The sequence below is a fragment of the Grammomys surdaster genome, unplaced genomic scaffold (assembly GCF_004785775.1).
Source record: "Grammomys surdaster isolate TR1022 unplaced genomic scaffold, NIH_TR_1.0 239, whole genome shotgun sequence".
Classification (NCBI taxonomy): Eukaryota; Metazoa; Chordata; class Mammalia; order Rodentia; family Muridae; genus Grammomys; species Grammomys surdaster.
Window position 1 is genome coordinate 10,483,196 of NW_021604684.1, and position 14,416 is coordinate 10,497,611.

Sequence of the window (14,416 nt, forward strand, 5' to 3'; positions counted from 1 at the left end):
AAAAAATGTTTGTTATTGTCAAAGCCCCCACAAGATTCTTCAGAATAAGATCCCAAGTCACATGCACAGTGTGTTTTAACAACTGTATACCAGTAGTGGGATGCTTATGTTAAATTCCGAAACAATTTACCAAATTGTTTGCGTAGGCTCTTTGCAAACATAGGGTTGTGCACACACACGTGCGCTATCACCAAGAAAGAAGCCTGCTAGAGGAGAGTCTAAGATGCAGTTGTCTCCAGTCATTGATCTTACTGGAGACTGCAGAGGAGACGGCATGCTGGTGTAAGGGCACCAGGGTAGGTTGCCACCACAGAGGGCAAACAGAACAATAAAGAAGATAGAGACAAAACAGGGGATTAAGTCCCCAGAGCTGCTGCCTGCTGACTGGGTGTCCTCCCTCCGGAGATTAACAGGGCTAGAAATGTATTAGCACCAGACACAGACCTCTTTGATGCTACTAGAGGCTTTAGACAGTGTGGCAGGCACTTTCCCTGAGCAGTGCAGATCCGTGAGTGTTGTCCTCCTGAACTTGAAAGCTCTGGCAGGGTTGGCCCAAGGTTTGGAAGGAAAGGTCCTGGGGTTGTGGCCCTGTCCTGCTCAGAAGTGAACTCTGCAAAGAGAGAGGGGAAGGGTGGATGGTCTCGGGGCATGAAGACCCAATTTTAGTCAAGTCCCAGTGTGACTCTGACTAAGAGAAGTCCCATCCTGTCACTGAGCCTAAAGTCAGGGGGAATGCCAGGGAGGGCCTCGAGCTGTTTCCTGCACTGGGCTTACAGAGTGGTGCCTGACTTAGGTAGGGGAGAGGCATGTCCTCATGGTCAGGCTCCTCCCTCTCCTACTCCCACAGCAGGCTTGGGCAGTGCTGATCTGCTTTTATGGATAATGCTACTCCTGGCTTTTCTCTAGTGCTCTCCTGTTGAGGCTTTTAAGTTCACTCCAGTTGAGCCTTCCTGCCAACACCGTCATACAATGCCCTTAACCAACCAGCAGTTGGCAATGTAGTTTTGGCCACACAGTACCGGTTCTGTAGTGTAGACAGAACTTGGGTAGCTAGGGTTTAGTGAGTGCTAGGCTCTGTGCTCAGCTGTCTGTGTGCATCACCTCATTGGATCTTCACAGCGGAGGGAGCAGGAGTATGAGTGCCATCTTACCGAGGAGGCCACCGTGGCTCAGAGAGATGGAGAGGCTTGCTCAAGGCTCCATGGCTAGATCATGTGACTGTCAGGCAGTGATTAACCTTGGTCAGAAGCCTGAGGTAACAGTGCTGCCTGAAAGCAGGCTCTTGCAGGTGTCAAAGCCTTGTGAACAGTACAGCCCTAACCTATAGATCAGCCCTTTCCATGGACTAGCAGGGTGCTAGATGCATTCACACGGGGAACATTGGCACACAGAGCACAGAGTATGTCCTTGGAAGGGTCAGGATCCTTTGATCTAGTCTTGCATTCCTCTGAGGAGAAGTCCTCCATGTGAAGATATTACTGCTTGTGGTATCAGTGACTTCACCGTAAGCTCTCCTTTTCATGACTTTGCGACTACAAGTCAGGCAGTGTCACAGGCCAAATCTCACTTCTCTGAAGAGCCTCATGAGGACAGAGTTCTTCTGGTCCCTTTTGGGATTAAGACCTAGAGAAGTTTGAGAGCTCCTCAGGCACTTGTTGCTGAGCCAGGCTGGAGCTTAGGTCTCTTCAAGCCAGATAGAGTCTGGTGTAGGAAGTGGCATGGTGCTGGCTTCTTAGGTGTACAGCCTGTGCTCCCCCTCAAAGCTTATGCTGAGATGGTCCCTATGTGGCCGAGCCCTGCTGGCATCTGCTTCATGTTAAAAGCATCGGAACAAGGAGCCAACATTTGCATCTTGGGGCCATGCTGAAAATGGAACCTAGGCCTTAGGTGTGAGGCAAGGCAAATGCTACATGACGGAGATATACTGTTGGCCGCGTGTTGGGTCCTATGAGTCTTGTGGGTGGACCTGTTATAGCAGGATACCCCTCAGATGGTCAGTGGGAGGAGTCTGGCCTCCTGACCTCCCCTCACTGCTGCCTTTCCTCTGTCCTAGGCCCTGTTTGATACACAGAATGAACTTCGCACACATATCCCAAACTTTACCTTCAACCTGGGCTACTCAGGGAAATTCTTCCACACAGGTACGTGGTGAACTACCCATACTACCACACAGCCTCTTGGGCTTCTCCCAAACTGCCCCTTCAGATTGTTGTTACAAGAGCACCAGATACATACTGGGTTGGGGGATGAGTGACCCCAGAACTCATGGTCCACAAGTGAGATCCAAGCACAAGGCATTTGGGGACAATAACAGCAGTAAGGTTTGCGTATGGCCTGGCAGCCTGTGCAGTCATAGGTGACGTATCTTCCTTTCTCCTCGCCCTTACCCTTCAAAGTGATTTCAATTTATAAAAGATAATAGATGAATTAAAACACTTTTTATTACATTCTTATTTACTGTGTGTATACATATGTTTGTGTTCATGTGTCACAGCATGTGTGGAGGTCAGAGGACAATTGGGGGTTGGTTTTCTTCTTCCATTGTGTGGGTTCTGGGGATCGACCCCAGGTTGTCAGGCTTGGCCGTTTCATTGCTGAAGTAGCACTGCTGAGCTTGATCAGTGGCCAGAAGTGGGCTGAGTTTAAGAATGTTATAGAAGTACATAGCATAGACATTGAAAGCACAAATAGCTGTCCCCACCCCCGGCATGGCCACCCTTATCCTGGGCTTTGTTTGTTGTAGCAGGACCGAGGTTGAGGGTTCTTCCAAGTTCCTTACATGCTGGGCAAGTGAAAGAGAACCAGCCCTGAACTGATGTCCACAGTCCTTAGTGAGGTTAGCCTCTGGAGTTCTAGCCAGGGCCACCATGGTCAGCAATAAGTAGAGGCTGACAATGTGCACAAAGGCCTAGAGGTACCTAGAGTGCTACTGGTGGTGTCTGCACTTTTGTGTTCTTAGCCCTGAGCAGATCAGAGGTAGTTGTAGTTGTACCTCTGAGCCAGAGGTTTAAGCACCCAGTATCCACTCAGGACTTGAATAGGTTAGTGGATGAGAAGGCATATGGCCCAATTTGGACCTTTGGAATAGGATGAGAGTAGGCGTAATGAGAGGCAGAAGAAAGACACGCCATTGTTGACTTCAAACACCAAGAGCCCACAGAGGAGATGATGTGGCCAAGGAAGGCACTTACTGAGGGAAGGACAATCTAGACTAGGCTTGTGTTTCCCCTGTGCCAAAGCTTAGTTGACTCTTCCACACAGCTCCTAGATGGTCCATGGCTGAATGTTCCCTCTGCAGGCAGGGGCCAGTTTGGAGGCTGTGTGGCCAGCCAGCCTTGCTGAACACTCTGTGCCGCTGCCATAGGTACCGATGCGGAGGATGCTGGGGACGATCTGCTGCTGTCCTACGTAAAAGAGTTCTGGTGGTTCCCCCACATGTGGAGCCACATGCAACCCCACCTCTTCCACAACCAGTCTGTGCTGGCTGAGCAGATGGCCCTGAACAAGAAGTTCGCTGTCGTGAGTAAGATTCCCTATGGGACAGAACTGGAGGGGAGCAGGGGCTGGTCTGGGATTCATTGGCCTCTCAGTGGTGTTGTGGTTCAATTTGATAGATATGTTTCTGTACCAGGGCTAGGGGTGAGCTGCCTTGATAGCCACTGTCTCCTAGACACCGCAAGAGGGCAGTCCCACTTTATAAACAAGAAACTAAAGTTCATGGGCCTGGTGGTACATGCCTGGAATCCCAGCATTTGGGAGGCAGAGGCAGAGGCAGGGAGATCAGTTATCGCTAGCTTGGTCTACATGAGACTCTGTCTCAAAATTAAACAACAACAAAGTCCAAAAACCCAAATAAAAGAAACTGAGGCTCAGGAGATCACCTCAGGACTCATGCTGAGGCCTGCTCATTTCCTGGATCCAAACTCTCAACTTCAGGCACAATAGAAGAACCTGTGGGGAACTGGCAGAGGTACTTAAGAAAGGAGAGAGTCAGAAGACAAGGTTGGACCACACTAGCCAATCCGAGGCAGGAGACGGCAGGGACCAGAGTCCTCCAAGCTAGGTTCCAGGCTTATGTACTGAGTGAGAGTCAGGAGACCCGAGATGTCTAGGCTTATGTCCGTCAGTCACTCTTGAGATTCCGTCCCCTCCCTTTCCATGTCAGGCCTCAGTTTTCCAATCTGCACCCATGGGCTTAGACCATATGCTCTGTCATTCCAGCCTTTGTTTTTTTTTTTTTTTCTTGTGTTCTAAAAAAGAGAAATAAGATGCAAAGGGAAAGACTCCCATTCTCATCCTGCCCGGGTCATCCTCTCCCCAGGAGCACGGCATCCCCACAGATATGGGGTATGCGGTGGCGCCCCACCACTCTGGTGTATACCCCGTGCACGTGCAGCTGTATGAGGCCTGGAAGCAAGTGTGGAGCATCCGTGTGACCAGCACAGAGGAGTACCCGCATCTGAAGCCTGCCCGCTACCGCCGGGGCTTTATCCACAATGGCATCATGGCAAGTGGCTGGGAAGGGCATGTCAGGCATTGTCACTGTGGGGCTGTACTCGATGCTGGAAGGCATGGCTGCACCTGGGTGACTTAGGGGTTTGTGGCCAGTTTCTGCTGCTGTTCTGCCTCAGGCTTCATCATGGGGAGGGCAGATTGCCAGACCTTAGCTTCTGTGACGGGATTGGGAAAGCTTGCTTGCTTTTTTAAAATTTATTTTAAGTGTGTGTGTGTGTGTGTGTGTGTGTGTGTGTATGTTCATGCACGTGCAGGAGTACAGATACTGCAGAGGTCAGAGGTATCAGATCCTTCAGCATTAGAGTTACAGATGGTTGTGAGGTACCTGATGGGGTATTGGGGATCAAGTGCAGGTCCATTCTTCCAGCCATGGAGAGTTATTGAAAGGGGGTTTGATGAGGGTACAGGACAGGGCTCTATCACACTTATTTGATGTTTGAATACTCCTCTTGAATCTTTCCTGTGTGTCTGTCCCTCTTCTAGGGGCTAGGAGACCCAGATGTGAAAAACCCAGACAAGTCTCTGACCTCATGGACCTGATAATTCTGGAGACAGACAGACAGACAGACAAGGTGGTCCCAAGTGTGGAAAGCATACAGTTGGAAGACGATGAAAGTACCCTGGAGAGAGCCAAGCAGGGAGGGAGGCAGTTAGCAGTAACTCCTGGGTTGAGCTATGCAGCTATGTGCCAGAGGCAAAGCATTCTAGGCCGAAGAGGCAGGGAGTGTTAAGGAGCCAGGGCAGAGTGTGCTGGGGACCACTAGGGCAGATGTCGTGGGCATTGGGGAAGTGATGGGCCAGGTGGAAGGCTGGCCAGCGATGCACTTGAGCTTTAAGCACAGGTGGAAAGATTTTGAACGGAGCATGGTCTAGTCTGTGTTGATTCGGTTTGCCTGTCGTGTGGAGCAGAGTGTGTAGGGTACAAAATGGAATCAGGCAGACCAGCCAGGAGTCAACAGCAGGTCCTCGCAGGAGAGGTGGTGGTACCTTGGTCACAGTACAAGGTTGGAACATGCTGGACTTAGAAGGTAGGGTTGTAGTGTCTGGGAAAAAAGGAGAGACAGGTCCAAGGTGACTTGGCTTCATGGCTTGAGGCACTAGAAGGATGCATTGATGCCAGCTGAGAAGGTGTAGGAAGGCAGGACTTGCACTTTTCTGTCTGTTCATCCACCCACCCATCCATCAACCTACTTACCTTCTGTAGTACCTGCAACTTGGCTTTTATTTTCCTTTATATTTATTTATTTTTTATGCTATTCATGTGTGCGTGCGTGCGTGTGTGTGTGTGTGTGTGTGTGTGTGTGTGTACATCCAAGGACAGCTTGTAGGAGTCACTTCTCTCCCTCTACCAGAGGGATAGAACTGAGGTCATGAGGCTTGGTGACCAGCACCCTGGCCTGCTGAGGCTTCTTGCTACCTCCACCTCCTTTTTAAATTTTTATTTATTTATTTCATTTTTTTTAAGAATTATTTATTTTATGTATATGAGTACACTGTAGCTGTCTTCGGACACACCAGAAGAGGGCATCAAATCCCATTACAGATGATTGCGAGTCACCATGTGGTTGCTGGGAATTGAACTCAAGACCTCTGGAAATACAGTCAGTGCTCTTAACTGCTAAGCCCTTTCTCCAATCCCTTTATTTTTTATTTTAAGGCAGGGTCTCATAGCCCAGGCTGGTTATAATTCATGTTAACTTTGGGCATGAGATAGTTACGAGACATGCTCATGTCCTGTTCTTAGAGCGTGGCTTCTGGAAGAAAGACAGACAGCATGAGGTTTGCATGAGTTCCTAACTGTTAGTATGAGTAGCTGAGGCTCTGACATTGCCTGCAGTGCTGTGTTAGCGGGTCAAAGACCCTCACTGCAAGTAATCCAAGTTTCTAGAAACTTCCATGCTACTTTTGGGCCTGTTTATTTTGTATAGAGAATAGCAGCTAAGTATAAGGCAAAGACGGTGGTTCACCTGGGCAGCACTGCAGGCTGCAGAGCCCTTGGGATGAAGGACCCTCAGGAGTGTGGGCTGTGTGGCCTTTTAGGAGAGCATCTTCCCCAGGAGGCCCCAGCCCTTCTCCTGAGAAGCAGCCTTCCTTTGTTGACCATGGCTGGAGATACCATGACCTGTCTCCTGCTTCCTCTCAGGTCCTCCCTCGGCAGACCTGTGGCCTCTTTACACATACCATCTTCTACAACGAGTACCCGGGAGGCTCCAGTGAGCTGGACAAGATCATCAATGGGGGCGAGCTCTTCCTCACTGTGCTCCTCAATCCTGTGAGTGCTCCACAGCCCAGGACTGGTAGGAGGAGGGCCACTGACTGTAAGCTAAAAGGCTGGCACGGGGACCTGGAAACCAGGAGGCCCACTGTCTACTTGTGGTACTGGTGTCCTCTGCTGTGTGACACAGACAAAGAAAGCATTGGTATTCCTCTTTGGTAATTGTGAATTCTTATAGAAATGTTGACACTTTCTGCTCATGTTTCCTTTTGATTCTTTGTGTGTTTATATGCATGCACATACACACATGTACATGCACATACACACATGTACATGCACGTCATACACATTTCACCTGAAACTTTTGGTCTCTCTTTTCTGCTTATAAGGTGGAACCAAGTTTTCTTACTCTAACAGTATGAAGTAAGCCATGTGTGTATTATCCTCCAGCCTTATGAGCTACGTACCTCTCAGAGTCTGTGTACACCCCGTCATGGTTCATAAGACAACACTAATAGCTCTTGCCCCAGGCCAGCTTCGTACCCTAGGCCTGTAATGTTAGCAGTCTGTTAGACCTGGGTTTTCCTTGGCTGAACACAGCCCAAGGTCCCACGGTTTGTTGATAGTCACAGTATACCTTGCTGTGGGTATCAGTGGCCAGTAACAGGTGTGGGTAAGGGTGTCCTAGAAGCTGACCCTGCCCATCCCCCCTACCCCCTTCCCTGGAACAGATCAGCATCTTCATGACGCACTTATCCAACTATGGAAACGACCGCCTGGGACTATACACCTTCAAGCACCTGGTGCGCTTCCTGCACTCTTGGACCAACCTGAGGCTGCAGACACTGCCTCCTGTGCAGCTGGCCCAGAAGTACTTCCAGATCTTTTCTGAGGAGAAGGACCCGCTTTGGCAGGTGGGCAGAGCAGAAAGGTGCCTCACTACCACAACATGCCTTCTGAGGCATGTACTCCAGGCATGGGCTCAAGGCTCAACTGTCACACTTCATACTCCCTCAGGAGTGTGGTCACACATGGGTGTAGTGTATGCACATGCTGTATATGCCCCCGCCCCACCCGTAAACGTGTATGCCTGCACTCATACACAACCTTAGAAGAGCCTTAAAGAACTGGGGAGAGACTCATGTAGACACAGTGTAGAGAGTGTCTGCTCGCCAAGTGGCCACCCATGCCTTCTTCTGCAGCTGGTAGAGGGGCTGAGGGAAGGTTTGGGACAGTCCTTGGGAAAATCTATACCAGGACTACTAAAAACTGAAAGCAGAAGCTAAATTCAGGCCTGGGATCCACACACTTACTCCTGGGCCTGGCTTGTGGTCTGTCTCTGTAACGAAGGTTTTGTTGGCATCCAGTCACGCTTTGTGTGTCTGTCTCTGCCATCTTTGTGTCAGTGCAGCAGAGACCAGAAGAGTACTGTACGCCTACCATGTTTACTAAACACTTCCCAGGAGGTTTATCCTGCTCCACAGGGCAAGTTTGCTGAACCCTGGGTTCAGGCATAGCTTACACAGTTAAAGTCAACAAGTCCTTATGAGTTCCTGTTAGTGGTGAGAACATAGCTGGCCATTTGCCAGCCTCACTGGAATTATCACATTAACCAGAAATGGTTCCTATCTGTCACAGAGTGGTGTCTGGAGGTGAGGATGTGGTCTGAACACAGAGTAGGTAAGAGTCATGTAACTGTGGGGTGTGGTCATGCACACCTTAATATCAGCATTTGGAGGCAGAGTCAGGTAGATCTTTGAGTCTGAGTCCAGGCTGGTCTGCAGAGTGACTTCTAGGTCAGCCAGGTTTATATAATGAGACCCTGATTTAAAACAAACAGATACGCCCACATGTGGAGGGGTTCATTCACGGACCTTAGGCCTCCCTCACATTCTTTCCATTGCTGTTTTAGGATCCCTGTGAGGACAAACGCCACAAAGACATCTGGTCTAAGGAGAAGACATGTGACCGCTTCCCAAAGCTTCTCATCATTGGCCCCCAGAAAACAGGCAGGTCTCCGACCCTTGACCCAGCTTCCCCCACTTCCTGTTATCTCAGCCACAGAATTCTGGAGACCTTGCTTCTGGAAGTCTTGCTTAGGTCTCAATCTTAAATATTCTGTTTCCTCTTACTAGAAATGAAAGCAATGTGGGGACGAATATGAATTGTCTGTCTCTGTGGGGGTGGAAAACAGAGGAGACGTGGCTGCTTATTTTGAACTGCAGCCTCAGAGAACACCCTCTATGCCCTCTTAGGAGTCTCTGAGACAAGCTAGGAAGGATCCCTAGATCACCTACTCCGAAAATTTGATCAGTGCCAGACAAAACTGGGTCAGTGTAAAGTGGACTGTGATCAATTAGTCATGTCTGTCAGAAAGAAGCACTGACAGACGAGCATGCTAAGCATTTGCTGTCCACTCAGTTCTGTAAAGATAGATAGGTATTCCTTTTTTTATAGACAAGAGCAGAGGCTGGCAGAAGTTAAGAGGCTTTCTGTAACATAGTTGGGAAGTGTTGGTTCCAGCTCTTAAGACCTGACTTCTATGACCCTGAAGCTTATAGTGATCACCACCAAGCGTCAGTCTCTCCAGGTGTGCTGGCTATGCAGACACCCAGAGAGTGAAGAAAGGTCCTCTCACAGAGGAGGAAGGGACCATGACAGGGAGGCACCAGTAAGAAGGGATAGCAGACCTGAGCTTCCTGGCTTCTGGAGATTTTGATGTTGGATGGGCATGGTGTCACAGGCATGTAAACTCTAGCACTCAGAAAGCTGAGGCAGGAGGACCGTGAGTTTGAAGTAGCCTGAGTTACATAACAGGACCCTGTCAAAAAGCAAAGCCAGCAAACGAAAGCAGCAATAAAGCAAAGAGAACAAGAGCTTCCCATGGACAGACCTGGAGGGTTGGTGCTTCTCGCCCCTGGGCTGTTCCAAGGTTCCATGTGGACAGAAACTCAGAGCTAGAAAAGACCAGCAGGAAGCACCTAGTTCTGAGACTCTGAGGGGACAACAATTAACTGGGCTTGGAGTGTAGTGGCGAGAAAGACTCTGAGTTCAAGTTCTTGTTTGGTGGTGAAGAATGCTATAATAGATTAATGGTATCTGGAAGGTTAGGACATGACTGTGTGTAGACCTCACAGCCTGCACCTAGGGCGTCCTTTATTACACTCATGGGAGAACTAAGACTCCAAACAGGAAGGGGTTTTCCCAGGCCCTCTCAGCGAATCTGGAAGACAGGTCTAGAACCTGTTCTTGTCTTGTTGTTGGGGTCGGGCTGGGGTCTCAGCTGCTCTCTCCTCTCATAGGCACCACAGCCCTCTACTTGTTCCTGGGCATGCACCCAGACCTCAGCAGCAACTACCCCAGCTCTGAGACCTTTGAGGAGATCCAGTTTTTTAATGGCCACAACTATCACAAAGGCATCGACTGGTAAGTGGCTTTCTGTCCCCAGCCGGACAGGGAGGCCATCATGGAGCTAGCTGGAGTGACCACTGTGGCCACAGCAGGAAGCAGCTGGGGCTTGCTCACACTCAGCTGAAATTCCTGTAAACAGGGACAAGGCACAGTGACCGTTGAGTCATGGTGCAACAGTGTCATGACAAACAGAGCACCGGATGAGGAGGCCCTTTGCCCAAGGTAAGAGCTAGCTGCTAGCCCCTCCCTGGCTGCCACAGAGTCCTCAAGGAGTAAGGGTTACACCCCTGTGACAAGTCAGCTGGTGGCAGTAGGGTGAAAATCCAGGTGTACTTACTGCCCGTTTCTGTGTGGCCAGCTGCAGGGAGAGAAGTCCTTGTGAGCTTCTAGGATTTTCTGGGCACGGTAGAATCCTACTTCCCATCAGAACTTCCAAAGAGGGCACTGTGCAGGAGGTTTTCCCTGTCCTTGCCTTTATAAGCCCTGTGAGGACATGCTCCACCGTGGTGCAGTATTAATTAATGGCCTCCCAGGGTGCAGGGATTATGGGCCTGTGTTTGCCTTTTGCTATTTTTTCCACATTATTTCCTTTCATTTGCCATATCATATGTCCATGTTTATCCATCCTTCAGTCTATATTTTTAACAAGTGTGTCCTTCTACCTAAAGCCTTGTGGCCAGATGTGTTAGTGCAAGCCAGTGTGTTTAAAGAGAGGAAATGTGGATAAACTGTCCTTGCAGCAATACACCTCCCTTCTGCCTGAGCTGCAGGGTACCCAGTGCACACTCAGATGGAGGTAGTAGGCAGCCGTGGGGGTGCTGCTGCCAGGAAGGTTAAGGAGTTGGGTATTGTTACAGCACACTCCAAGCTTAGGAAACGAGTCTTCTGTTTTATGAGCTTTCTTGGGTCTGGTATTACAGATGAAGAAAGTCAGTCTAAAATAAGAGAGGCTGACTTCTTGACCTCATTCCCAAGGCTTTGGTTTTGTAGGTAGGTCTGGGATGAGGCATGAAGGTCTGGTAGGTCCTAGGGAGTCTGTTTAAAGGTCCTTGGGACCACAGAAGAAGTATGTATGTTTTAATTAGGGTGTGCTTTGCTTCCTTTTGGGTATTACTAAGATGATCTGTACTGTTTGGGTGGGAGTTGGGGCATTAGATGGAAAGTTAGGCTCATCCACAGCAGTCCAGAATGAGCGCTCTGTGTGGCAGAAGGTGACTGGGAAATACTGTCATAAGCCCAGAAGTGGAGGACATCCCTCTTCCTGGACTTGTCCTTCCTGGATGGGAGTCACTCTGAGCCTAGCTCGTCCCAAGAGACAGAGAAGTCAGGGCCAGCAGGTCGTCTGTGGAGCCGCAGAGTCCTCTCTCCTGTAGCCCATATCTCACACTTTCGAATCTCCAGACTTTCGACTCCATGACACCCACTGAAAGGAAGCCAGTTTGGAATAGGAGACTGCCAAGTGGCAGTTCCTCCCAGAATCCCCTTCAGAGCTAAGTCCTTGCTGGCTGGGGCAGTGTAGCATGCCTTGCTTGATTTTTGAGGAAAGTCCACCTACAGTGACGGTCACCCTGTCACACTGTATTCCTGAGGCCTCTGGCTTATGAGACGTTGGTCTTGAGCCCCGTCTCTGGGCTTCCTGCAGGTACATGGAGTTCTTCCCTATTCCCTCCAACACCACCTCTGACTTCTACTTTGAGAAAAGTGCCAACTACTTTGATTCAGAAGTGGCACCACGGCGGGCAGCTGCCCTGTTGCCCAAGGCCAAGATCCTGACCATCCTCATCGATCCGGCCGACCGGGCTTACTCTTGGTACCAGGTGAGTGGACTGGGGCTGAGGCTCTGTACGTTTACTCAAGCAACACTGAGCAAGGAGCACTGGGATGGGCCCTGGGCACATTGCCTGGGGTGTGATGGGTGAGAGTGGTCTTGCCTCTGTGGTGCTTCTGGCCTGGTAGTGGTGACAGGCAGATTGATGTTGACTGTCAGCCACCGTCGATCTACCTGCCCTCTCCAGGCTTCACATGCGTCCTGCCTTGGACTCCGATAGCCATAAGAGCAGAGGGTGAGTAGACGTAGATTCCAAAAGCAGCCATCTAGTTTATGCTTGTTGTGGTTTCCTACCCATGATGGGTAGCTTGGAGTGGGGACTCAGGGCGGGATGAATCCCTCCGAGGGAGATCTAAGAAGGCAGCTCCCACTTAGCCTATAGTATGAGGTCCAGACAGAAGCCTTCTGGTTGCCATTCCTCGTGTGTGTGCTCCAGAGCTTCCTGAATCTCTGCCTGGCTTGACTTCTGTGTACACAACACTGGGCTCACGGGGACACTTCTCATCCTGGCATGGGGCTAGAAGGGGGTTTCCCCCTTCTGTCTTCTCACTCTTTCTTGGGAGTATGCCATACTGCCAGGCACTGTGATTGAGTGGCCTTGGTGCCTGAGGCTGCTTCCTGGCCATCTGCATCAAGCCACCACACTGGGTCTGACCTTCATGCTGTGGAACACCTGGACCTCAGCCTATAGTTACCGGGGAAGTACGCACTGTCCTGGCTGCAGAGGTTTTTTTCCCTCCTAGCCACTCTGCCACCTTCTGAATCTTCTCACCTAATGCTGTAGTGGCTGCTTCCTGGGGTCTTGTGAATCCTCTGTAGTGTACAAGGCTCTTCTCTTCTCTCCTGGTCCCTCAGAACTCCCATTCTTAGCTGTGGTGGTAAGGAGCCCTTTTTTTTCTCGTTCTCCAGGATGCTGGTTTATATGTTGTCTTGCCTTTCCTGGCGTCTTTGTCTTTATGGGAACGCCAGAGTGCAGCAGGAAGCTTCTCTTTCCTCTGTGTGTTCACCTGCTCCAGCAAGGCAGGCTGCTAGAGGGCTGCTCATGTGGGAACGTGTAGGGATTAAGGGAGCTCTGTGGGTCCAGTCAGTGGGGTCTGGTACCAAAGACAAAACAACTTCCTCCCTTGAACTCCACAACAGTTTTCTAGAAAGCAGACAAGGGTGTGTGTGTGTGTGTGTGTCCTTTACATTACATAGGTTTCATGTGGTAGTGTAGTAGAGTTCTCTAAAGGAACAGAATCTATTGGATTGGCTTAGAGTCAGAAGAGTCTAGTCTGCGTAGTCTAGTAGTGACTGTTTCACACTGGAGGGGCTGAGAACTCAGCAATCCCAGTCTGTCACTGAAGGCCTGACAGATTCATGGAGAGCTGCTGGTCTTCACTTGACATTTGGAAGCTGGAAAAAGTTGAATTCTGATATATGGGAAGGACCACAGCAATAGTAACAGTAGGTAAACATGCCAGTGAGAGTTAAGACAGACATGCAGAAGCCTCCCCTTCTTTCTATCCACCAGGAGACCCTGTGCACATTGTGGTGGGTGGGTCTTTCCACTTCAGATGACCTCATCACAAAGATCCCTTGGTTATCCCTGTGCCTTAGGTGTTAGTTGATTATAGATTATATCAAGTTGACAACCAAGATTCACCATCACAGATGGCCTTATTCTCTTTCCTGTCTGTGATCAGGGGAGTAGGTGTTATCAGGAGAAAGGCTGCTCCATTCTGGGAGGAGAGGAAGGGAGCTGGTCAGGAATAACAGAGGTTATTATTACAATATTTATATACATTATTACCCAGCCTGCCTTGCCCTGAGCTGTGTATGATCCTCAGTGATGAGCAGGATCAGTTAGCATGGACAAGTTTTTGGCCTCTGACCCCTGACCTTTGAGATCTGCTGGTTGATGGCTTACAGCATTACAGGTTGGTCAACCTGGAATTTCCCCTTCGGTGAATCTGTCATTCCATCCAATGTCTATCAAGGATTTTCTTGTCCTTTCTATGAGGCAGCACTCTTTCAGCAAGGACAGGGCCCTTTCAATGCAGGGCTTGGATCTAGTATTTTCTTGTAGCTGGTATTTGGGAATTATATTTATTTATCAATAGATGCTCTCTGTATGTAGCAACTGACTCTAGTTTTCCATTTTATAGAGGTTTTCTTGTTATTCAGGTTTTAGTAAATTGTTGCAAGAAGGAAATATGAGGGCTGGGGTTGGGGCTCAGTTGGTAGAATGTTTGCCTAGATGCACAAGGCTCTGGGTGTGATCTCTCACTGCACAAAACTAGATGTGGGGACACATGCCTGTAATTTTTGCATTGAACCAGAAGTGACCATCCTCAAATATATACACATATATACACAGTAAATTAATTTGAGGCCAGCATGGACTATGTGAGACTGTCTGAGAGAGAGAGAGAGAGAGAGAGAGAGAGAGAGAGAGAGAGAGAGAG

The 14,416-nt window shown here is 49.5% G+C and overlaps 1 protein-coding gene across 7 annotated transcripts in view; it reads left to right on the forward strand.

Annotated features, from left to right (window-relative positions):
* The window catches only part of Ndst1 (N-deacetylase and N-sulfotransferase 1), a 61,422-nt gene that overhangs the window by 39,216 nt on the left and 7,790 nt on the right, over window positions 1–14,416 (forward strand). For 6 of the 7 annotated variants that reach the window (XM_028774308.1, XM_028774309.1, XM_028774306.1 and 3 more), the window contains 8 exons: window positions 2,054–2,141; window positions 3,365–3,519; window positions 4,322–4,507; window positions 6,659–6,787; window positions 7,462–7,644; window positions 8,643–8,739; window positions 10,033–10,156; window positions 11,784–11,958. In XM_028774308.1, the coding sequence (XP_028630141.1) occupies window positions 2,054–2,141; window positions 3,365–3,519; window positions 4,322–4,507; window positions 6,659–6,787; window positions 7,462–7,644; window positions 8,643–8,739; window positions 10,033–10,156; window positions 11,784–11,958 (1,137 nt within the window). Of the gene's footprint in view, window positions 1–2,053; window positions 2,142–3,364; window positions 3,524–4,321; window positions 4,508–6,658; window positions 6,788–7,461; window positions 7,645–8,642; window positions 8,740–10,032; window positions 10,157–11,783; window positions 11,959–14,416 lie in introns of those variants that run through there. The other variant, XM_028774310.1, reaches the window with a different exon arrangement.